Source organism: Leptinotarsa decemlineata, unplaced genomic scaffold, assembly GCF_025532065.1.
Source record: "Leptinotarsa decemlineata unplaced genomic scaffold, Ldec_3_MD MMD2_tig00026299_RagTag_RagTag, whole genome shotgun sequence".
In the NCBI taxonomy this organism is placed as follows: domain Eukaryota; kingdom Metazoa; phylum Arthropoda; class Insecta; order Coleoptera; family Chrysomelidae; genus Leptinotarsa; species Leptinotarsa decemlineata.
This window is the reverse complement of record NW_027412676.1, coordinates 9,861,168-9,885,006: the sequence shown is the minus strand read 5'-3', so window position 1 is coordinate 9,885,006 and position 23,839 is coordinate 9,861,168. Positions and strand designations below refer to the sequence as shown.

General features: G+C 32.9%; 2 protein-coding genes across 8 annotated transcripts in view; one reads left to right on the top strand and one right to left on the bottom strand.

Moving 5' to 3' along the window:
- The window catches only part of da (transcription factor daughterless), a 172,237-nt gene extending 170,925 nt beyond the window's left edge, over nt 1–1,312 (bottom strand). For 4 of the 6 annotated variants that reach the window (XM_023155990.2, XM_023155986.2, XM_023155991.2 and 1 more), the window contains exon 1: nt 1,177–1,311. In XM_023155990.2, the coding sequence (XP_023011758.1) occupies nt 1,177–1,261 (85 nt within the window). In that variant the 5' untranslated portion in view covers nt 1,262–1,311. Of the gene's footprint in view, nt 1–1,176 lie in introns of all 6 variants that reach the window. The other 2 variants (XM_023155984.2, XM_023155987.2) reach the window with 1 other exon arrangement.
- A 3,008-nt stretch (nt 1,313–4,320) lies between these two features.
- Rchy1 (Ring finger and CHY zinc finger domain containing 1) lies at nt 4,321–23,834 on the top strand. 2 transcript variants are annotated; one of them, XM_074180571.1, is made up of 7 exons: nt 4,321–4,600; nt 7,200–7,361; nt 11,750–11,905; nt 11,963–12,241; nt 14,160–14,250; nt 23,255–23,356; nt 23,660–23,834. In XM_074180571.1, the coding sequence occupies exons 1-7, from the start codon at nt 4,502–4,504 to the stop codon at nt 23,752–23,754; spliced, it is 984 nt and encodes a 327-aa protein (XP_074036672.1). In that variant the 5' UTR covers nt 4,321–4,501; the 3' UTR covers nt 23,755–23,834. The 2 variants fall into 2 exon arrangements, with proteins under 2 accessions (XP_074036672.1, XP_074036673.1); XM_074180572.1 differs by lacking the exon at nt 23,255–23,356 and having other exon boundaries at nt 4,323–4,600.
- Nucleotides 23,835–23,839: the final 5 nt, after the last annotated feature.

The window sequence follows — 23,839 nt, the reverse complement described above, 5'->3', positions numbered from 1 at the left end:
AATACCATTGATTAAATTAATTGACTTGTAGTATAAAAATAGAGGTTATTTTTTTCTTCCATTCTTTCAGTTGAAGTTCATTCTGAATACTACTCAAACAGGAAATTCAAAATACATTCTGGTTCTGAGAATAACCAGTGGTTGACTCTTCCAAAGTGGATTATTTTGATAATGATTTGCTTTTTTTGAAAATAATCCTGGTGCGTGCTTGGTATCATAATTTTTGTTCATTCAAAGAGTAAAACAAGGACACCTACAGCCTCCAATATTCATCATATAATAATTTCCCACTATGTTGAATGAATGACTTTGGTCATTGAAGAGACAACAAGGGATTTTCTTTATTGTTCATTGAATGTTATATATTAATGTAGTTTGAATACCTAGTAGCAGTTGTACTAGACTTTCATTACCCTTCAATGTTTTCTAAATATTTTGTTGGTCTATGACAATAAGTTTATTCTCGGTATAAAAGATTATATGCCATGGTTATTCTATCAAGTGGTGCAGTTAACCCATTTTTTATATATAGCAACAGATCTATTAGATAATTTAACACAAATTGTCTGTATTATTGAGCTATCTTCAGGTAGATTTGTTGTCTGAATTGATAATTTCTTACAATTGTCAATTTATTAAATAGCTTATCTAATTGATCTTATTTTCTAATGAAAAAAACATTCGATTATTTTTTAAAGTAAGGTTACAACAAATATTATCACTTGTTGAAACAATTGGTTAACTTTTTCAATTCAATATTACACTACTAATCGATTTCAAACACAATATTTTTTCGGTTACTATTTCAAAATAAACCAACATAAGTATGGGTCCAACCAAGATGTAAACAGAAAAAGAAACCTAAGCAACTTAACATTCCAAAATGACACAAATATTAAATGTTTCGGAATGAAATTAGCGGAATTCCGAGAAAAAAATAAGACAGAGCAGTCCTGAAAACAGCTGAAAATGTCAAATAAATCGTGGAAAATGTTCTTTGGGCACTTTGACCAAAATTTAAAATTTATACCTAAGGGTTTTTAAAGCAAGCTGTTCAATGTTTTGGGAACACACGCGCTGGGATTGTATTATTTTGGAGTTTTATCAAGGATAATGACGGAATAATAGCGTAACACTGGATTATATTGATAAATGACACTGTAATGAAGGACTTACCAGGAGCTTTGTTGGCTATTTTATTAAAACAAGTAGTAAAAACCTCATATAAATGATGCATAGGTTCATCATCACTGGTAGCCATTTTGAGGCACTACACACACTACTGACAAATCAACGACACCCAGCCACTGGTTAATTGTCAAACGGGGCGGGAACATTTGAAAATTCAAGATCTTTGTTCCATAAAAAAGTGTTGATGTAGGTATTTTGAAAATAATCCAATCGTATAGTATCTGGATTCATAAAGAAAATGATATTAGTAAAGAAATTCAATAATAATATTATACTTAGGGCACATGATTCTCGGACCCAATGATCACTTACCTCACAGTGTGGTGAGTGGTCATTGGTTAATAATATTGCACGCCTTTCCGAATGTGTTAGAGCTTCGGGGATGGAGCTCGACCAGCTTACCCTCTGGTAAAAAAAATTATACTAATAATCATAATAAGACGATATTCGTCGTGGAGTTTTCAGCTATTGGTAAGGTGAATATAGTCCGAAAAGAGGAAAAACCAGAGGGAATATCGATATTTCCTCTTCGAACTCCGCAGACTCTATCCAGACTAGTCTGTTACGATGCTTGTTCTGATTATTGGATTCCTTGGTGGAATGATACCCTCTCTATTCTCGAATCTCAAGATCATGCTGGCTTGCCTCACAAAGGCAGTAACCTTGGCCTGACAAATGCGGAAGGCTGTTATTCTAGGCTCACTACGGTTTAGTGCACATGTTTTTCGGACCCAATGATCACTTACCCCACGGTGTGAGGAGTGGCATACGTTCAACTCATGAAGTGTCAACGAAAAAGTTAGAGAAAATAAGTAGTCCTGTCTTGCTCTCCGAAATAATGAAAATCATTAGATACTCCTTATTGTAACAATTTTGCTACCTGAATTGTAGCTCTCTTTCAAGCTCTTTGAATCATATAGCTATCTATAACATTTCATATTTCGACTAATAAGGATGTCATTTAAAGCACATGCATTTTCTATGCGTTGGCTACTCTGTTGTGTGTCATTAATGTCAGCTGTCACGTGAATAATAAACGCCTTTACAACAACTGACAACTGGTAATACACGATGAGACCAACTGAGAAAAAATACATGTGTTGCAAATAAAATACACATTTCAATGACGATGATTCAAACAAAATGAAAATTCGACACGTATGAGTCGCTACTACAATGTATAAACATCTCAATAGTGTCACACTGATTATAATAGAAGTAAATAATCACATACACAATACAAAGGGTAAAGTGACTTAAATATTCTAACTCTGCTTTAGATTGGGAACACGCAACTTCAATAACGAAGTTCTTCATGTTGGAGCTCGAAGCTATTAGTCCCATAACATCATCCTGTTCATCGTACGTTGAAAACACCAAAACCAAAGCAAATTTCCTTTTTTCAGAAATTATCTCAATGGACAGAAAGAAAAGATCAACCTAATTTCATAAATACTCGTTTTTAAACTTCAGAATCAAATCTGTTCCGTTAAGAAAATGACTCCGTTGTTAGAATTTCTGGTTAGCATCGGTTAGCATTTGATTACTTTCGGATCTTATCTAAACAATATATTTGAAAGTTCATGATGAATTTGACATCGAGTGTAGCTCTAGGTGCATTATAATATTGAATTCAGTATATTATCAAACAAAATTACTAAATTTCAGTTCTCTAGTCAAGTAACAAGTTTTTACTTTATACAACAAACAAGAACAAAATGTTCTATGACATTGAACGGAAGTTTACGAAATGATTGAGAGAAAATTGGAGAATTCGTTTGGTTCATTATCAGACCTGCATACTGTTCCTTCTCAACAGTATGAAAAATAAAAATTAACCAATCTATAGAAATTCTTTGAATTTACAACATCGTAAAGAGTATTTTAATATTGAACTTGAGAATCAAAAGATTAAAACGAAATCTACGGTGTAGGTGACATCTAGATTCAATAATTCGAACTTGAAACTAGGGGTAAACATTGATTATTGTCGTACGAAACATAGTCACAAGCATTCAAATATTCTATGTTCAATATATTTTTTTGTGAATGTTGAAAGTGTATTGAAAGATTTGAAATCGAAAAGAAATTAATGGAACTATAAAAATGCTAGGACTTAAATATTTGGATGTTCTCTTTCTAATATTTCGAAATTATTATTTTGTTGTACTTTTTTTCTCTATTTCTTCTCCTTTCGACAGTCTAGTTCAGTGAATAATATTCGTTTACACAAATATTAGCTCTTCATGATGGCTAATACTAAACAACAAATGTGTGATCTTGCAGTGAATCCGTTGTTGAAGATGATTATGGATTCAGCTCAGAACATAGAATACTCAAGAAACTTATACGTGACCAAAATTACCGGAATATTAATACATTTTATCTCATTATAATCAAGTTTCTAATATAAATTCTAGTTGATGGACACTATTTATTTATATATAAGCCACTAAATTCGAAGGTTTACCCCCGTTAGTTATATTTTCCGAATATAAATGTTTCGGTTCCTAAATTCATCAATCAATTCAAATACTGTTTTTTTTTCCTGAACTTTCGTCAAATCTGGTTTTACTATGATTTGTGTCTGCCTATCTTACTTCATCATTTTCGAAACTTATTATCATGCGTTGAGAAAACAGAAACAATTTTCGAGGTGATTGATAAATTTTGGTATTACAGTATTTTCTATTCGGAAAATTTGGTTCACGCAGCGAAAGTGGATCTATAGATAGACCTTTAGTGGTCACACAAGAATGATTTCCATTGACTGGTTAGTCTCAATAATGATAGAACTGTATAAAAGTAGCTTGGATTAGTTTCAGGTCTGAACTGAATCAAGTGATTACTCAATTATCAATGTATTTTATTGTTTTTTCTAATTTCTATCAGTCATTCTGAAATAATTGAACAATAAAATAATGGTATTTTGTATTTCAGTAGACTAGATCCTGATTTTTTTTGGCACAGTAGTGTTGTTGGGTGACGTGTGGTGGAATTTATATTCCACTAAGTATACACCGATGCTGAAATATTTCAGAAAAGGTCTAGTTTCTCTTTACCACCAATTTTAGCAAAGGAAAACGCCAGCACATGAGTGACATGACATTGGACGTCAGACGTCACAATAGTGACGTTGAATATTTTTAGTGGTTGTGAGTGTGAGGTGACAGTAGTAGGTAAAAAGTAAAAATCCAGTGTTATGTATATGATAGAATCCGTTTTTGGATGAATAAAAATAACATTTGGAATATTGGTGATCTGATTAAAAGGATTCAATTTTATTGTGACACTTTGAAATTATCTCGTAATGGAAACAACATCCAATCCAATTAATGATACTCCAGAATTAGAAGAGCTTGAAAAGCTAATCGGATGTTCTCATTATCGTAGGAAATCCAAATTTGTGGTGGGTTTTATTTCTCTTTCGAATTTCAAAGAAATATTTTCCATTTTGAAGTTTTCTTCAATAAATAATTCAATGCATGTGTATAATGAGTTTATCTAGTTTTGTTGCTTTCTGTTTTATAGATGCAGGGCAAGTTCATGAATAACATACATAAAAATAAGAAAAGTTTATTAACTGTTTTTATGACTTGCTTGTTGGATTATGGCTTTTCCGATTTTTGAAAGATAATTTCTTACAAGTAGTCTTTGATGGCATTCCCGATTTTTGAAAGATAATTCCTTACAAGTAGTCTTTGATAATCAACTACTGAGTCACCTCTCCCAGATAACTATACAGTTCCTTGGTTTCTCAGACCTTCCACTCTACAATCCTTTCTTTGTTTTCATTAATGAGGACTTCACCTTGCAACATGTCAATCTAATCTACTCTGATGACTGTGTAGATCAGGTGTCTTATATGAATAGTGCACTGTTCTTCTTTCATTGGCTTATTTCCTCATCTGATTCTTTACTAATAATTTTGGTATCACATAGATGGTCCAGGACTGTACGATGACCTCTGTCTGGCAGGCATGCTCACAACCTTTTTCTTTTTTTGTTATTTCTGAGTGTCATGGATCCAGTATTGAGTCAAATCTACTCCTGTCTGCCAATTCTTTCTGGCATCTCCAGACGTCTTGATTTCTCCCTCACTCTGTAAGATATTAATACACTCAATCAGTTTAAAATCTGTTTTTCCTTTAATCAGCTATTGCCCCCATACGAATGAATTCTTAGAAGTTGAGAAACTTGTGCGAGCTAAGGCCTAACGAGATCTTACCTTTTAACGTGTGATTCCTAACATATATCAAACAATATTCTGAAAGGTCTTGTCAGAGATTCTGCAAATCCAAAATTCATAAAAATATATTTAATGGCCATAATAATTATTCCATTACTGGTCTAGATAATATCAAATTTTTTAATAATTTTTTCAAATCGGCTCTCATGCCAAAACCCTGATAAATTATAATTAGGAATACAGTCAACTGGCTCAGATCACATACTATGTTTTTTATTAATAAAAGTGTGGAGATTGTAAATCTATCTATTCCCAGCGGTATTTTTCTTAATGTATCCAATTATGGAGAGATTGCTCCCATCTTTAACTTCCCTTTGTTGCTTTATGAAACTTTTGTTTTTTAGCTTTGTTGTATTCAGTTAGAGATTCTTTCTGATTTCCTTGAATTTTTTAAGTTTGATTTCCAGTTTGATATTTCGTTCACGTCAGATAGTCATACTTCACATGCCCTATGTACAGAATGTTAATAGGTCCCTGCTACAGAAGAATCTCAATGATTTCCTGTAGACCACAATTCTTGTATGAGTACAAAACTAAACGCCCCCTTCCTAAGAACCTCCAAGGAACCCTTACTGTATTGTAGATTGACTTGTACAACTCTCATTATGAGTCCCTTAGAGAAATTGCTCCTTCTGTTTTTTCTCAGCTGGTCCATGCAGCCTCAGTTCTCATGAGTAAGGAGGATGAGATTGTCCACATACATCATTCAAGAATGAATACTCTGTCTGGGAGGTCCTCAGGCTCCATTTGCTCGGCCATATAATCCTGTTGATTTGTTGAAGAGACTTTTTTCCATCCAGTAAATTGCTTTGGTAGAACTCTTATCCATACAAATGAAGAAGTTTTTGTCATTATGTCCACTCAGGATGAAATGAATTATTACTGACTCCATAATATTGGAAATGGTTTTGGAGTCTTGCCAGTTAGTTTAGTTGTGGAATTGGCCGCGGTGGTAGTGCGCCCGACTCACGATCGGAAGGCCGTGGGTTCGATTCCCGCCTCGACCAGATATTTTTCTCGAGAGAATTTATCTGGTTGAAGCTGGAATGATTCTGCAACCGTGTTAGGAATCACACGTTAAAAGGTAAGACCTCGTTAGTCCTTAGCTCGCACAAGTTTCTCAACTTCTGAGAACTGTCGTTCATATGGGGGCGTCAGCTGATTAACGGAAAAAACGGATTTTAAACATATTTTTTCAAACAGTTATCAGAGTTTAACAAACGATAGAAAATAAGTGAAAATAGTTGGATAACTGTTAAGAGTTACTTGAGTATAGTATTTTGAAGTACAGCTATTTTGAATATTTCAATGAAGTTATTTGTTTTTAAATATGTAATTTTCAATAAGGAACCCACAAACAAAAAAAAATAAGTGAGTTCCCACATCAGTTCTTTACAAAACCAAGCTTCAACATCAACATGAGTAAGCAAATAGATCTTACATCCATCATCTAAGACATCTATGTTTTGATATGCCTTACATATCATCAATGATACTAAGCCGGGCCATGAATGCAGTGATTGAACTCTTCTATATGTATAATTTTCATCTTTGATATTCTTATGCTAAGCCCGGCAAAAGTTCAATCTTGCCAGGCTTAACATAACCTAACCTGGCCTTGTACTATATGAAATTTGAGATCTATGACAAATTGCAACAGCGATGTTATTGGAGTATGGATACAATGCCGAGGCTCTGATTTATCTAGTTACAAATAAACTCTAATAGTTCAAACATTTCAGCTTGATTTTTTTTTCAGACTCCTTGCTGCAAAAAAGTTTATACTTGTAGATTTTGCCATGATGAAAATGAGGATCATGTTCTGAATAGAAAAGAAGTTGTTGAATTGGAGTGTGCTCTCTGTGGTAATAGACAAGAAGTGAAGAAAACTTGTGATAAATGTGGAGCTATGTTTGGAAGTGTAAGTAAAACAGGAATCCTCTGCAAGTCTCATTTTGGAATATAACTGTTTAAAGTCCTTGATTCTCAATTTTTCGGTGTTTTTGATTTTACTTTATATTTGTTTAGATTATAATTTTAACATAACTTTAGTTTTCATTTCATCCTATCATCCATTATTCAAATTTTGTTTTTTTTTTTTTTCATTTATAGATTAAAATTTTCTTCGTTTTTTGAATCAAAGTATTGCCCCAATTGAAGAATGATAATTAAAAGTTATTTTGAGAATGTAATGAGCCGTAATGTACCAATTGGTTCTAGTAGGAGTAGACCCGTGTCAAAGAGGTAATGAAAGAACTTCACAGTATCTTGAATATTTGAAAACTATGCCTCATATTATGGAAAAATTATCTTGGCTCATAATGTCTTCATAGGGGCTAGTTCAATCTAAGGAGTAAACCGAAGATTGTATGCTTACAGATAACCTCCTGATTGGTTCTAATATATCAAATATGTTGTTGAAAGTTTATAGTTCCTACAAATTTTCTGTTTCCAAATTTTGCTCAATGTAATTATAACATTTAAAAATTTCTTGTGAAGACTTATTGATTCTATTTGACTTTTAACAACTTCTAAGATGGAAATCACTTTGTTTTATTTCCCAACATTCCTGTACACCTGTTTCACATGTATCACAGAAAACTCATCGAAAAATGTATTATATCAAAAAAGTTGCCTGAATATAAAATTGAATACACTCTCTGTTGATTATAAAAAAAATGTTACACCTCACTTTTAATAGCATATGATATAACATTTAAAATTTTGTTGATACCACTTCTACATAAGATAGTTCTGGCAATTCGGTATATGTAGACACTATCAAACATAAAATCTTTATGCACAATATGAAATTTGCTTTCATAATCTATGTGGATATTAAATTGGCGCTTTTTGTGATACCATTCGAACCACCAAAATTCCACATTGATACCAGGAGAAACAATAAATTTATAGGGTAACCTATCTATGGATAGTTGTTGGTTCACAGATGGATCAAAAACACCTTCCTGTTCTGGTGCAAGTGTTTTCAGTCGCCGACCCAGGACAGAGATATCAACCTGCCTGGAACCTATGCGACTGTATTTCAAGCGGAAATTTACGCTATTGAATTATATGCGGAGAGATTAGAAGAATTTAACCTCATACACAAGTCATTAAAAATATTCTCAGATAGTAAAGCGGCGTTGGAACCTCTTGGCTCCTACCGAGCAACGTCTAATTGGTAGCAAATTGACAAAAACGACTCTCCTCGAAAGAAAGACTTAACAGATTGTTTCTGGTCTGGATTCCTGGCCTGGAAGGCAATGAGGCTGCTGACTCCCTTGCAAAGGAGGGTGCTTCAAGCAGAACCTGTCATTGGTATCGCTTTAGACTTTTCCAAACAAAAATTGAACACCTGGATGGCAAGAAGATTTATGGAATTCTGGCAGGATCTTCCAGGATTGACTCACTCCAAGGCGTATATTCACCCTTCGAAGTTTGATACAAAACAATTGTTGGAGTACAGAAGGGATATACTACGATGTCTAACAGGCCTTCTTAGAGGTCACTGTCATTTGAAGCATCATATGCAGAGACTCGGACTATCGGAAGACAGTGTGTGTCGCCTCTGTTTGGAAAACGATACTTTGTGCCTGCCCCGGTGGGGACCGAATCAGGTATTTAGAGTTCGGCAAAACCGTACTCTATCTGACCTGAAAGACTACTCACCATACAAAGTAATCAGCTTCGTTAAGAAGCTGGGTTTATTTGGTCGAGTGTGAATAGGTGTGAGCCACAATAAACCCTTGCGGGTTGCGGTGGAGGGTCGAATAGACCCCCTCACTTTGGACATAAGCTATTTATGGCAGAAAGTCCTCAAAGTGTGTAAAATGAAAATATTCAATTCAATTCAAAATGTACTTTATTGTCAAAGAAAAAAATTCTTATTGACAAAGTATAAATAAATAAAATTAATCAGTCAATTTACAGTAAATTAATTGAAGCCAAAATAGAACAAAATAGGGCCTAACGCTTACATGTAGACAAGATATAAGATTCTACAAAGCAGTTAAGAATTGATTTACATGTATAAATTAAATGAATCAGTCCATTCAACCTCGAAGGTTCAGGTACTCAAAATATGTCTTCAAGATATTCTTTCAAGTTATATGCTTTCGTGAGTGAAAGTTCGTTCACACGTTTTCGGAATGTTTGTGAGTCCGTAATGATTGAATATCTTCCGACTCCCAAATATTATAGAATTTTTAGTTAATATTGGAGTTGATTTTTGCAGAGGTATATTGGTATTTTGCCGGGTGTTATATATTCTTGCATCATCTGCTCGCTACAGAAAACCTCAGATGAGACTAAACTAAAGAAAAATTCCCAACTCTTTGGTGATAACCCTGATAGCATAGCAGCCAGATGCAAGTTTTTTGTTGAGATATTTTAAGTGTTCATCAAACTTCAGGGTATTATCAATCCATAATCCAAAAACAAATTTGAACGAAATTATGTTAGTTTTATTCACATTGAAACAAAGAATTGGAATCACACCAAGATTTGACTTTCTCTAAATCAGCCTCAATTTTATTTTTCAGAGAGTCTGTATCATTTCCATGCCATAGTAAGGTTATATCGTCTGCAAACAGACATCAATATTAGCGATGATCTTAAGGACGATATGGCTTTTGGGTTTTGACATAAAGTTATTAAAAAACTAATTAATACAGTTTATTGTATGATTTTCACTATAAAGTTTATGCTTGAGGAAGCTATTGTATAGCGAAACACGTGTCACGGTTTTTTTAAAACCCTTTATAGTGAAAATCATACATATTAATTGGTTTTTTAATATAGATTTTCATTAAGTATCGGCCAGTTCTATTCAATTATAAAGTTATTAACCATTTTCAGTATACTGAATTTACTACTCTTTTTTCGTTCATCTATTAAAAATTCAAGAGACCTATTGAGGTTATTTTTTTTTGAAGAATTTTATTTTTTAATTTCATTATAAATTTTTGATCCAGGGGTTGGTTTCTTTCAGATATGATCAGAAGATTTGTGAATTTGCTTACCGGTAATATTTGGTGAAGTGCATTATTCAAATATTTATTACTACTAATATTGTGTTGAACATTACGATTACAAAATCCTACATTCCATATTACAAGGTGTATGAGGATTTTTTTTTTGTCAAATCAGATAGCTCTTAGTTTGTTTTCACAATTTCATTTATCTGATAATTATTTTTAGCAATTGTTTTATTCAATGCATTTGATAATCCCTTTGCGTATTCATCCCCCAAAATAAGAACCTTTTTCAACTCAATATTTGAAGGTTGATATGCATTAGTTTGTTGTTCTATTTCATTTCCTTCAGAATTATACATTACTGTGTTCTGCTTCTTGTTCAGGCTGTGGAGGGAGATGGTGGTTGGTTTTTTCACAGGAAGGGATGCTGCTATTTATTGAATCACTTTCCACAATATTTATCTCAGTTGATTTAGATTTCTTATCTTTGGAAGTTTTGGAGTTTCCTTCATGGGTTCTTTGTTTTGTCCTGGTTCGAGATAAGGCTCCTTGGTTATCCTTTATTCCCGCTTGATGTTCACTTTGACGTTCTATAGGTTTTAACTTCAGCTGCTTGAGTTCGTCCATATACATGTTTTTTTCTTCTGTTAAGGTTTTCATTGATGTTAACGTGTTGTTATTGATGCTTTCATATTCATCCAGTTCATTGAATAATATATTTTGTCTGTGTTAGTGTAATTGATTTTTCAGATTCCTATTGACTGGCCTGAATATTTGTCAAGAAAAGTGTGCTTAAATTCTTAGTGATTGACAATAAATATCCTGAAAATAATTATGTTGGTGAAAATCTACCCTCAGCTCTACAATATCATTCGGAATACTTATTTGATATTTGTCATTTTCATTCAAGATTCATATTCACAAATTTAAAATTACTACAAATTTTTTTGTGTATCATCTGAAAGTAAGGGAAAACTTACAATCATCCTTAATTTAGATTGAAGATAGGGTGTTAATCGCCCCAAGTTCTTCCTATTAACTTTGTGTGGTTTTACCTTCCGGGCGTCTGTTACCCACCCATGATGACCGAACCATTGCGTGCACCTCCCTAACAAAAAGGATGCTAATATATAAAAAACAAATTACTTTCATTGTTCAAGTAGCAGAGTTGATAAAAAATTCAATTATTATATAGTTTTATTATATATAATTGTTAATTTAAAATTGATCCTATCGCCTCAGTACTCTTTCAGCACCCATGAATATTTTTTTTTCTCCATTATGATTCTCAGAAATTATATTGAGTTCAAAATTATTATGTACATTTCAGTATACTTGCTTAGAATGTAATCTATTTGATGATGAAGATAAAAAACAATTTCACTGTGATGGATGTGGGATTTGTCGCATTGGCGGAGCAGATAGATTCTTTCATTGCCAGAAATGCAATATGTGTCTTCCCTTGCAGCTTAAAGGTGAACATAAGGTGAGTTGATATCTGAATAAAGTTATCCTACGAAATTTTGTATCATTGTTTTTGCAGTGTGTTGAAAATGTATCCCATGCCAACTGTCCCGTATGTCTTGAGGATATCCACACTTCCCGAATACCCTGTCACATACCCCCCTGCGGACACCTTCTACACAGAAACTGTTTTGATCAAATGATAAGTGCTGGACTGTTTGCTTGCCCTATTTGTCAGACTTCTCTAATGAACATGGAGAAGATGTGGAAATACTGGGATATTGAAGTAGAGAATACTCCCATGCCTGTTGAGTACAGAAGTTATTATGTTCCGATTCTCTGCAGAGATTGTCATAAGGTGAATAACAAGCAGGTTTAAGTAATTGATGTATTAATTTGATCGTATTTATGTATCCACTCATGCAAAACTGGGATTGTTAACATTTGAAACATGTTTCAATAAAAATATTAGCATCTTATTTATTATCTTAATAAAGTATTTAGTAATTGAGAAAGAAAGTTTTTGGCTTTCTACTACTCCATATTGATACAAAAAATGTGGGAATCTTCCAAAGAAAGGAAACAATCAATTTCAAAAGAAGTTATATTATACACAGATGTGTAGATCATGCAAAGAAGTAACTTTCAGACACAAACTGGAAGAAAAAACCCTCCTGAAACAGCTTCTTTCATATAAACATTGAATTACATGAAAGAATAATTCTTTCGAAATAAATACTTTTTTATGAACACTGAATTATACAAAAAACACTTTTATCTACTCAGTTTGAATTCCAAACATTCGTTATGGAACTGAATCAGATATCATTCACAGGATTTCTACACAATATACTAAATGAAAGGTAAAAATTTCACCTAAATGGAACATTGTCATCCTCACTGAAAAATTCCCACATTTTTTTGTATCAAGATAGAGTAGTAAAAAGCCAAAAACTTTTTTTCCTAAAATTTAATCGCTCCTAAAAATATAACCCTTTCAATTTATTTAATAATAAAATTCATTTTGAAAACGTTATCTTTATAATTTTCAAGTGACACCTTTTTTTTGATAATAAAAGGTTTACTACTTAAATTCTACTATTGTGAGAAATGTGTAAAAATAAAATAGTCCAACCACCTAGAAATGCCAAAATAGAATCTTCCAGACACACGCGCGTAACTTCAAAATTATTCTCCTTGTTGACAAAAGCACATCCCAGCAATCACCATTCTATAGACATCTTGAACTTCATCAAAGATTTGGAGGAACAAAATTTGTTTACAGTATTTTCTCCTTGTATTTGATGTCAGTTACTGTCGTCGAATATTGTTATATAGGGCGTTCCAACGAAAACTTGACCCCCCCTGTAAGTCAGAAACGGACGTGTATTCGAAAATTTCAAAGAACACGTCAATTTTTATTTCTAGGGGAACTAATTCAAATATGGAAATCATACCCGAAACTTCACACCCCTGCGGTTAGCAACTACCCCCCCAATTTTTTTCAGTGTTCTTTAAAATTTTCGATTACACGTCCGTTTCCAACTTACAGTGGGGGGGGGGGGGGTCAAGTTTTCGTTGGAACGCCCGGTATATTGACAAGATCAGTTATCCAGAAATCGATGATAATTTTTGTCTCTTTTAAAGTTTTTCTTGATCGTGATTGCTTTAACTTGACAATTCCGTTTTTTACCCTTGATCTTTTTCCTTATCAATTTGACTAAATACATTTGAATTTCATACAGTGAACTACTTGCCAGTGTAGTTCTCTTCCCAATATGTTTTCAAAATTTTCAACAAGAGCAATTTCATACATCTCTGTTGTCTTCACAACCAAATACGTAAAGTAGTTTTTCATAAAATTTCCCAATTCCACCTTCAATAACTCTTATCAATACTACTGACATATGCCCTGTCTATTCTCATTCTCATATATTTCAGTTTTTATCTATCACAATTTTTATATCATAAAATCGATGTAAGCGTTAGGCATGGATCTAATTGCTGCTATCAATGGAAATTGATTCTATACTTGATTATAAGCCAATACCTTCCAATTCCAAATTTTTCTATCAATATCTTTACTTTCATGACTCTCCTTGTTTCTTATGCTACGCTATTTGAATTATAAATCTGTCTGGTTTAGAAAATTTTCCTCGGCCCGCGAACGGTCGTTGCCGAATTTTCAATGTTCGATTGAAGATCTGATTGGAAAGGATTTTCTATTCATTTTATTCGTTGATTTCTATCAATGTAAATAATTGCTTCATTTTCAGGAAAGCACAGCCAAGTTTCATGTGGTAGGATGTAAATGCAAATACTGCGGATCTTACAATACTTGCAGGGGAAATGGACCTGTAATACGAGGTGAGTCAAAAAGGTCTAAGTTAAGAATTGAACTTTCATTATGTCAGATTATGTTTTTCAAGAAATAAAATGTCCTAACTCGGTCGGAGGTGTTGACTGCTAACTTTTAAATAGCACAAAATAACTGTCATAAACTAGTAACTGATATGTGTGATAGTTCGTACTGGAACCTCTGGCTTAAAATGAATCTATTGAAAACACTTTCCCAACACCAGAACAAAAAAAAATTATGGTCTCTCTTTTGAACGCGCGTTTCGCTAACCAAGTTAGCGTCCTCAGGAGAGCATTATGACTGAATTTTAATACTATGTTACTGTATTTATATGCTAACTACTACCTGTTAGTATTACCTAACTACAGCGGTTAGTATTATATAATTAGTTGTTATTGATTCTATGCTAGACTATTTGTTTTTAATACCTCTAATTTGTTACGTATTTCCTCTATGTTAGTGATCGTTTTTTATTTAGAATTATTATGTAAAAGACCAAAGGACTATTAGAAATAGGACCTTTGGATTTCCAAGCTTTCGAAGGCATCCAGAAAACTGTTGTCATGTACCGGTCTCAACATTTTCAAACATTTCTCACTTATTCTATAGTCGTTCTCTATGGCATATTGAGGCACACAAGATTTCTCAGGTCTATGAAACCGAACATGCGAAACATGTTCCTTGTAGCGAGCTAATATAGCCCGTTTGGTTTGACCAACATATTTCTTATCACAATTATCGCAGCTTATTTTGGAAATCCCAGAACGGATATAATAGTGACAGGATAGACAATTTCGCTTTCTGCTTCGATAAGTTTGATGTTGGGTAAATGGACAACAATATGTCTTGGCACAATCATGTCACTGGAATTGCAAAGGCTGTTTCTCTAAAGCTTGGGACACTGTTTCGAGCCAGAAAACTGTACACACCTCAAAAAAAAATTATTGAAATTGAAAAAGTGCATTTCTAGATCGAATTTAACAAAAAGTTACTTGAAAAAGTTGTGTCTACGGCAATTTTATATCCATATGCCAAATTTTATGCAACTAGGATAAAGTTAACGTTTTGCTTATTTTTGACAGATATCCCCTTTATTTAAAAAAAAAAGTTCGGTTAATTGTCATCAATTCATGTATACATAACAAACTCATCATGGAGTTCAACTTCTCTGATAAATTTTTACTCATACGGACATTTTAAGAGAGAAATTAAAAATGTGCTATAAAAATTTTAACATGACTGGTGCAAAGTTTCAATCACTTGGCTATTTTCTTAAACAAACGTCGGTACCTTCAATTTTGAAAAAGCAGACATAACTCAAAAACTGCAATAAGTATTAATAAAATTACTAGAGATGAAATTACATTAAAATTTCAATATTCAGTATTTACAGATTATTTATAAACACTGACTAGGGCGGTAAGGATTTTTAATCACGTTGAATAAAATTTTTAAGTAGGTTTTGACAAACAAAATGCATGCTATGGTAGTGTCTAGTTGTTGATTTATTTGTCAAATTTTCAACAGTTATTGTTGCAATATTGTTGTCTCTTCAGGAAAGAATAGAAATAGTTTTAATATGTGGTGAGAATATACCATACCGGCAAGTAGCTAACAGTTTTAATGAACGGCATCCAGGAAAAAATGTTCAACATATTACTGTGTCAAGGATAATGTCGAAATTCAGAGAAGCAGGATCCGTAGCAAATCAATTTAAGAAAAAGCACACTCCAAGTAAATATGATGAGGAGGCCCAACTTAACATTTGTTTAAAAGTTATTGAACACGGGCAAACGAGCATAACCGATATTATAAAAAATACCGATTACAAGAGAGAAAGTATTAGAAAAATTGTATTAAAGAATAAATTTTGGCCTTACAAGCCAAAATTTATTAACACATTAAAAGAACGAGATTTTGATGTCCGTTTGGGGTTTTCATTCTGGTTTCAAGGAGAGAGAGAAGAAAATGTAAAGTTTCCTAATACAATTTTATGGACAGATGAGGCAACGTTCTCTTCAAATGGAACGGTAAGTTCTCAAAATTGCCGATGGTGGACCCAAGAAAATCCCAATTTCACAGTTGAATGTGGTGATCAGTATTCCTTTAAAACTAATGTATGGTGTGGGATACTTAACGACCAAATAATTGGGCCATTTTTCTTTAGGGAAAATTTATCATCCGTAAATATTAAATACGACCTATGGTATCAGCTTGATGGCGCACCAATACGTCACACGGTTGCTGTAAAACAGTCCCTCCAACAAATCGTCGTCTGGACTGCAAAACCTCGTATCTGCGTTTTAAATAATTTTACAGGAGAGCAATAAATTTGATTTTTTTTCGAACTGAAATTCAAATACCTACAGATTTTGCTTTAAATGAAACAAAATACACTTACTTTGGCTTTTATAATTAGTTTTATTGAAACGCAAATATCAAAACAATTTTTTTACAAATTAACAAAACTTACGCGGTTTTGAACAAAAACACTTTTAAACTGGTTAACGACATATGTGTTCTGGCACAAGCAAACTAAATGGTTATTATTAAGAAAAAAAAAGGTGATTCCGTGAACCTGTAAACAAAAAACAAATTTCTTTGGATAAATATAGGTAAACATTATCGTAAATGTAAATTAATAACACTATTAGTGTGGAAGATCGTCATAAAATATCCAAAACTGCTTATCTAGCACCATTTTTAAAGATTGTAAGTGATTGTACTTTTCGGTCTTAATTTTTGGTCGAGTTTTATAAAGCTGAGTAACTGTATAATTTCCACTCCTTGGTCTTTTAGGAAACTCTGTCCAGATATCATTATAATTGATTTTGTATTTTATTTCACCGGCAGGAAGGTACATTAGACCATGAAGTTCCGAAACTTTAGGATCTCCGGCTTTGTAACCAGGTCTTATAGGTCAATTTTAGAAAAATCTTTAAAATCATCATAATGCATATATTTTACGTTGTATGGATTTTTATGACGAGCTTCGCGACAAACATTTATATAATCGGTAGGCAAATAAATGTCTCTGTTTTTTAGTTTTCTGTCCAACGTGCTGTGAACCGAATCTACTTCCATCTGACTATGCCCTTTTTCAAAAAACTTTTGATATATTATTATTTGGTTTTCAACTGAAAATTTAAGAAGAGCATTCGATAATATACAGTTCTTGTTTTGGTAGCCACATCCGTCACTGTAAATAATCATTTCTTTTGTACCAGCAAACTTTGAAACATAATTCTGGAGGTGATCAGACAACATTGTCGCAAAGATACTGGCCTCAAGGCCTCCATGGCTCTCATCCCATAAATAACACGTCACTTCTCCATCAAATAAGTTGTAAATGGTATAATTATGCACACAGAGTTTTGTTTTGTAGTATATTGCACTTGCTTTAAGTACAGGGGCTAGCTTAACAGCTTGTACGTCAACTATTAATACTAATAACTTTCTATCACTTTCTTGACAAGCCTTTTTGTCTTTTTCTTGGAAGAACGTGCCATATCCTTTCTTTGCAAATGAGAACTATAGATGTCATCAGCTATATTGCCAACTTTATGTCCAATGCAAACGTCGCATTGATCTTTCCTTGGACGGTATAACTTAATGTTTTTTTCCTTGAGAGAGTCAAATATTTTTTCCGAAAAAGACTGTTGTCCTTGCTTTTCACAATATTTCATATATTCTCGGTATAGGTCCATTTTGCTTTGAAACACAGGCTCTAAGTATAATTTTGTGGTTGAGGCGCGGCAATAATGCGATGGCATTTTTGGCAAAATATCTAAAAAATTCTCTAGGACCTTCTTTTTTTCTTTAGTAGAATGTCTAGTTCGTGCGTCATTTGAGTTTTCTTCAACAGCTACATGCATTCCAAATGCCTTCCTACTATACTCTCTCACAGTCCATTCTTTTATTCCCAATGTGGAAAGAAACATTTTCTTGCACACTATTAGTTTCTCAGTTCCCCTTTTTAGACTGTAAATTAATGTTTCATTTCTTCTTGAATCTGCTTTCTTTCTCTTTGCTGGGACTGTATCTACAAGAGAGCTAATATAAGTCCTTTTCATATCCCACGTTAAATCTTCCCAGAACTTTTTAAACATTTCTTCCCTTTCTCTTTCTGTGAATATCCCACATTTCAGTACCTTTGATTTTTGACACTTTTGTGAAGTACAAGTTTGTCCAATACTTCGTGGAGCAACTGCATTTATTAGTTTATATTTACCATCTGTGTCCTTCTTAAGTCCTTTGTATGACTTTCCACGCATTCGCAAATATTTGTTTTTTGCTCTTTCTTCTCTGGTAACCAGTTTTCCTTTTTTCTTTAAGGGTTCCTTCGTTTCTTCTTGAGTTCTATCTTCATTTTCTAATTCATCGTCTTCTAAATCACTATCTGAGTTATTTTTGTTATATTTTCGTTTATTTGTGTTATTTTCGTTATCCTGCTTTTGGGATCCCGCTGTGTTATCCTGCAGTTCTTCTTGGATGGTGTCGTTTTCATCTTCTAGTTGAATACAGTCAGGATCATTTTTTTGGTCACTCTTGTCATTGTCACTGTTTTGGTCGCTGTCGTTGTTGTCACTCTCTACATCCCGAAGGGAATATTTTCGGGGTGACATGTATTTCCATTATCTTCATTGTTATCTAGGTTTTCAATTCCGTCTTCGTTGTTTGCATTCTTGTCTTGATGGTGTTTAATGTCTTTGTCGAATTCAACTACTGTTGAATTGTTTAACGCCACAACCTCTTCTATTATTACATTGTTATCAATGTAAAAATTAGGAATGTCCATATCTGGGAAAATTTCGTTAATGGGTAAAGACGTTTCGCAAGCAAAGGTATTTTCAGGCATCTGGCACTCTTGACCATGAATTTGTTCTAATGCTTTAAGCACCATAACTTTTCCCCTTGGTAAGGACATCTGAAAATAATAGTTTATTATAAACCTCTAGACTAAAGTGTAACTTTTTATTTCGAAAGTTTGTATCCTGATTGAATGGAGGAATACAATTTCTCAAGCGATAAAAAGACATTTTAGTCCAGAGGTTTTAAACGACCAAGATAACTGCGACCGGCAAAAGAATTTGAAGGACGTCAGAAGGTTGTTTTTTTTTTCAAATACACACTTTCCAAATGTTTCACCCTTAAAATATTTAAATCTAAATAAGTTTAAAACATTTGGCAATATGTATATTCAAAAATTGAATACCCTTCTTATTCCTTTGCCGGTCGCAGTTATCTAGGTCGTAAAATATTATTTTTCGCTGTATTATATTTTCAAAAAAAAATCAGGAAAATTAAGGCATTATAGGTACCTATTGCGTCCTTCGCAACGGAGTTTAAACGAGTCCAAATCATAACAAGACTCAAGCTGATATTTCCGATAAATAATTTTACTCGAGGATGAGCAGCTAGAGCAAAGTCAAATAAGCGCCCCTATAATAAGGTCATTGACAAAATAAATGTCAAAATAACATTATTTCGGCAGATTAACTGAAAGTTAGTCCAGTATACAGTATACAAGTATTCAAAAATATTAAAATAATTAATATTTTGTAGTTTTTTTTAATCTTAAATGAAAACCTGTCACAACTGCCCATAAAATCATAATGTATAACGCATACATAAATAGGCTTTATTGACTTTTTATTGTGCAAAATCAAGTAAATGCAATGTAAACCAAAAACATTTTCGGTCAAAAACTCGTATATGATGCAATAATTTGAAATGGAAATAAAACTGTATGAAAAGCATAAAACCGAGTTTGTTCACTACTGCACGCATATACGGCCTTTAGCTTCCCTCTAATCATTAAATTGTAATATTTAATACTTACCAGTTTATTGATTTTAACACAAAACACCGACAAACACCTGTCACTATAAGTTACCATGTGGAACTGCGTCAAATACGAGGTTATGTTCGCTATATTCAAATACGCGGTTAAGAACCGAGTATATTTGGCGTTATAGGAATATCGAAGCGCTTCAAGATTTTGCACACATACGCGTTTCACCCTTGGAATCCCAATTTATTAAAAATATTAATTTAGGAAAAAAATGCAGATACGAGGTTTTGCAGTCTGAACGACGAAATGCTCAGAGGCAAAGTTATTGGACGTAACTGGGAACATTATTGACCACCTAGATCACCCGACTGACGCCTTTAGACTTTTTCTTGTGGGGTTACCTGAAACAAAAAGTGTACCGAAGTGGACCATTTATTGACATACAACATCTGGAAAATACCATTCGCGAGTGCTGTGCAAATATAAATCCCCGATTTATTAAAAATGCAGTTACAGATGTCAGTAGAAGGACCATAATTTGTATTGAACGTGGAGGACGACATACTGAAATGTAGGCTATATATAAGTGTTTGAATTTTCATCAATAAGTAATTTTTTGTACCCATTTGTATTTTCTATAATATTATTGTTGTTTAAAATTTATAATAATAATAAAAATAGTTCTACCGAAATTATTTGCATTTTTTTTAGTTGCCTCTGCTTTTTCGAAATCAAAGGTTTGTTTAAGAAAATAGCCAAGTGATTGAAACTTTGCACCAGTCATGTTAAAATTTTTATAGCAAATTTTTAATTTCTCTCTAAAAATGTCCGTATAAGTAAAAATGTATCAGAAAAGTTAAACTCCATGATGAGTTTGTTATGTATACATGAATTGATGACAATTAACCGAACTTGTTTTTTAAAATAAAGAGGATATCTGTCAAAAATAAGCAAAACGTTAACTTTATCCTAGTTGCATAAAATTTGGCATATGGATATAAAATTGCCGTAGACACAACTTTTTCAAATAACTTTTTGTTAAATTCGATCTAGAAATGCACTTTTTCAATTTTTTTCGAAAAAAATGTTGAATTTGACAAACACTGAACGTCAATGGGTCGCAGTTGGCCGCATCATTTTAAGTAAAATTTAAAGCACAAACAAGTGCCGAAGTTAAACTTTATTGAAACTTTTCAAAAAACAGTTTCCCATATGGTGCGCACTTTAATGGTGACACTGTATATATATATATATATATATATATATATATATATATATATATATATATATATATATATATATATTCACTTCAGTCACTTAAAGGCATATCTACAAGACTTCCTCCACTTCAGGGTCTGTCACAATTCTCACATCAAATTTTTGCAAATGGAAAACACGTGACCAAGAGGGTACATGTACCCCAGTCAAAAATACCTTATGCAGATGGCAGTTGATATTTGCATAATAAATGATTAATAAGATTTTTTCGTGACAATGATTTAATATGTACTTTAAAGCATTCTTTCTAAACTTTTTACGAAGCATGTCATTATGTGGTTTCCAACACAGTTTATAGTCAATTGTTAGTCCTATCAACTTAGTCGTTTTACTAGCACTTGTTAGATCACATAAAGCAGCAATAGTGTGTTCTCCTTTTTCAAATCTAGTTATTATATTTTCGATTATGTTCTTTATCACACTGATTGTGGAGGATGATTTCCTAAATCCGAATTGAGTTGTGTTCAATAGCTTACACTTATGAAAATACTCATAAAGCGTATTTTCCAGGATGATTTGAAATAGTTTGCCGAAAATTGGGACGATCAATATTAGTCAATGATTTTCTGTTGCATCATCACTGCCTTTCTTAAAGATTGGGACAACTCGGGTTACTTTGAACTCACTTGGAAATACTTTTTATTCGATACATGCATTGAAGAGTATTCCATGAGGCATTGAACGAGTTTGAGTTTTTCAGATCAGATATTGCACCGGTAACCTCACTGTTCAAAATGGGTTCCATGAAAAAGAATCCTGGTGTATTTGGCCTGTCCATTATTGATAGAGGAACATAATGGGAATTTGAGGAGACAAATCCTCAGATTTTCTCACACCTATGTTAACAAAATATGTATTGAACTCATTCACAGTGAACTTACTTCCACAATTTCTTATACCTTTTCCATTATTTCCAGAATTAATGAGTCTCCAACTATCCCTAACTTCATAATAATAAAGTCATCATATGAACATTGTTTCGTTGATGGTATCATTTTTTTATAATCAACGTTCAATGCAAGATAAGCCTGTTTGTGTGTCTCATCATTTGTACAGTAAAATATCGTTTTTATAGCTTGAAATTTATTCTTCATGTTTTTACTTGGTCATTCATCCAACTTGTCGGACACGTTCCTGACAGGGAAGTTTACATTTATCAAACGTGTATGACAATGAAATAGAAAGCCAGTCATATCCTCAATCGAACTTAGCTCATAGAAAATATTCCAATCAACTTGATTGAGGGAATTTTCAAACTTTTTTAAACTGGTTTTGGTGATGAATATTTTTTCAGGATTAATTTACTATTATTATGCATACATTTCATTTTTGTATATTGGCAATAGTGGTCAGATAAACATGGGTCAATTGTACCATTTCCAATTAAAAAAACAATCAGAACATTCATTATGTTCAATCCCGAACTTCTCGATTTATTCGGCTAAACAGAAACGATGTTCAGCAAACTCTTCGTCATTCCCAATATTTATCAATTCAATAAATTAATTAATCAATATGTATGTATATAGATATAAAATAGTTAATAACATATTATTGAATACCCTGAGTAGTGGATGGAAAGCACAGCACAAGTACTTCAGTTACTTAGGTGCATTCATCCTCACACTGAGAGTGATAAAACTGTATGCAACCTTTAAATAATGTTTAAAATGAATTTGCCTACTACTAAAAAATATATATATAGCTGTCCCACCATGCAGGTTCTTTTGGCGAGTGAACTGAGAAATCAAGTTATATCCCGATTTTTCAAGTTATTTACTCTTGCCCAGTTGAGAACAACCAAACATTGATCACAAGTGCCATGTTTGCTTCAAAAACTCAGCCGTCGATTGTGATATAATTTTAGTATATAGACAGAACCTATCAAGTTGAGTGGTAATCTTGCACAAGATTTTTTCCATTAAATTATATCATTTTAGGCTACTTCAGGACTGCTGTAAGCTATTTTGCCCGCTTTTGCAACTTTTTGATATCTGTGACTCGATACATTTACTCAGGCTTACATTTTCATGCTTTACTTGGTAAGTTCTGATAACCATATTTAAAATATCTCTACGAAAATCTTTGAGTTTGGTGTAACAAATGAAATTACCTCTTTCTCTTATACATGTGAGAACAAAAGAATATTGTGAACTATTGGTTCAGAACTCATAGTTTGAGATACCTTTATCACATTCTCAACTGAAGCACAAATTGTTCGACTATCACGTACCTTTTTATTTTGTTTGAAAAATTAAATAAGATGAACAAGTTTTCAAGGTTCATGTATAAATTGTACAAGATTTTTCTGTGGTTATATTCATCAAATAAGTAATTATTTTTAGGTTTTGAGGACAACATGGAAAATATGACTTTGAATGAAGATCGTGGAGAAAGCAGTACTGGGAGAAATCAAGAGAATTCTTCAGAAGGCAATTGAATAGATATATTTATTGATATCAAATGTAATAATTGAAAGTGAATTATAATAAACTAATGAATAATTATTGTTGGTGCACACTCAT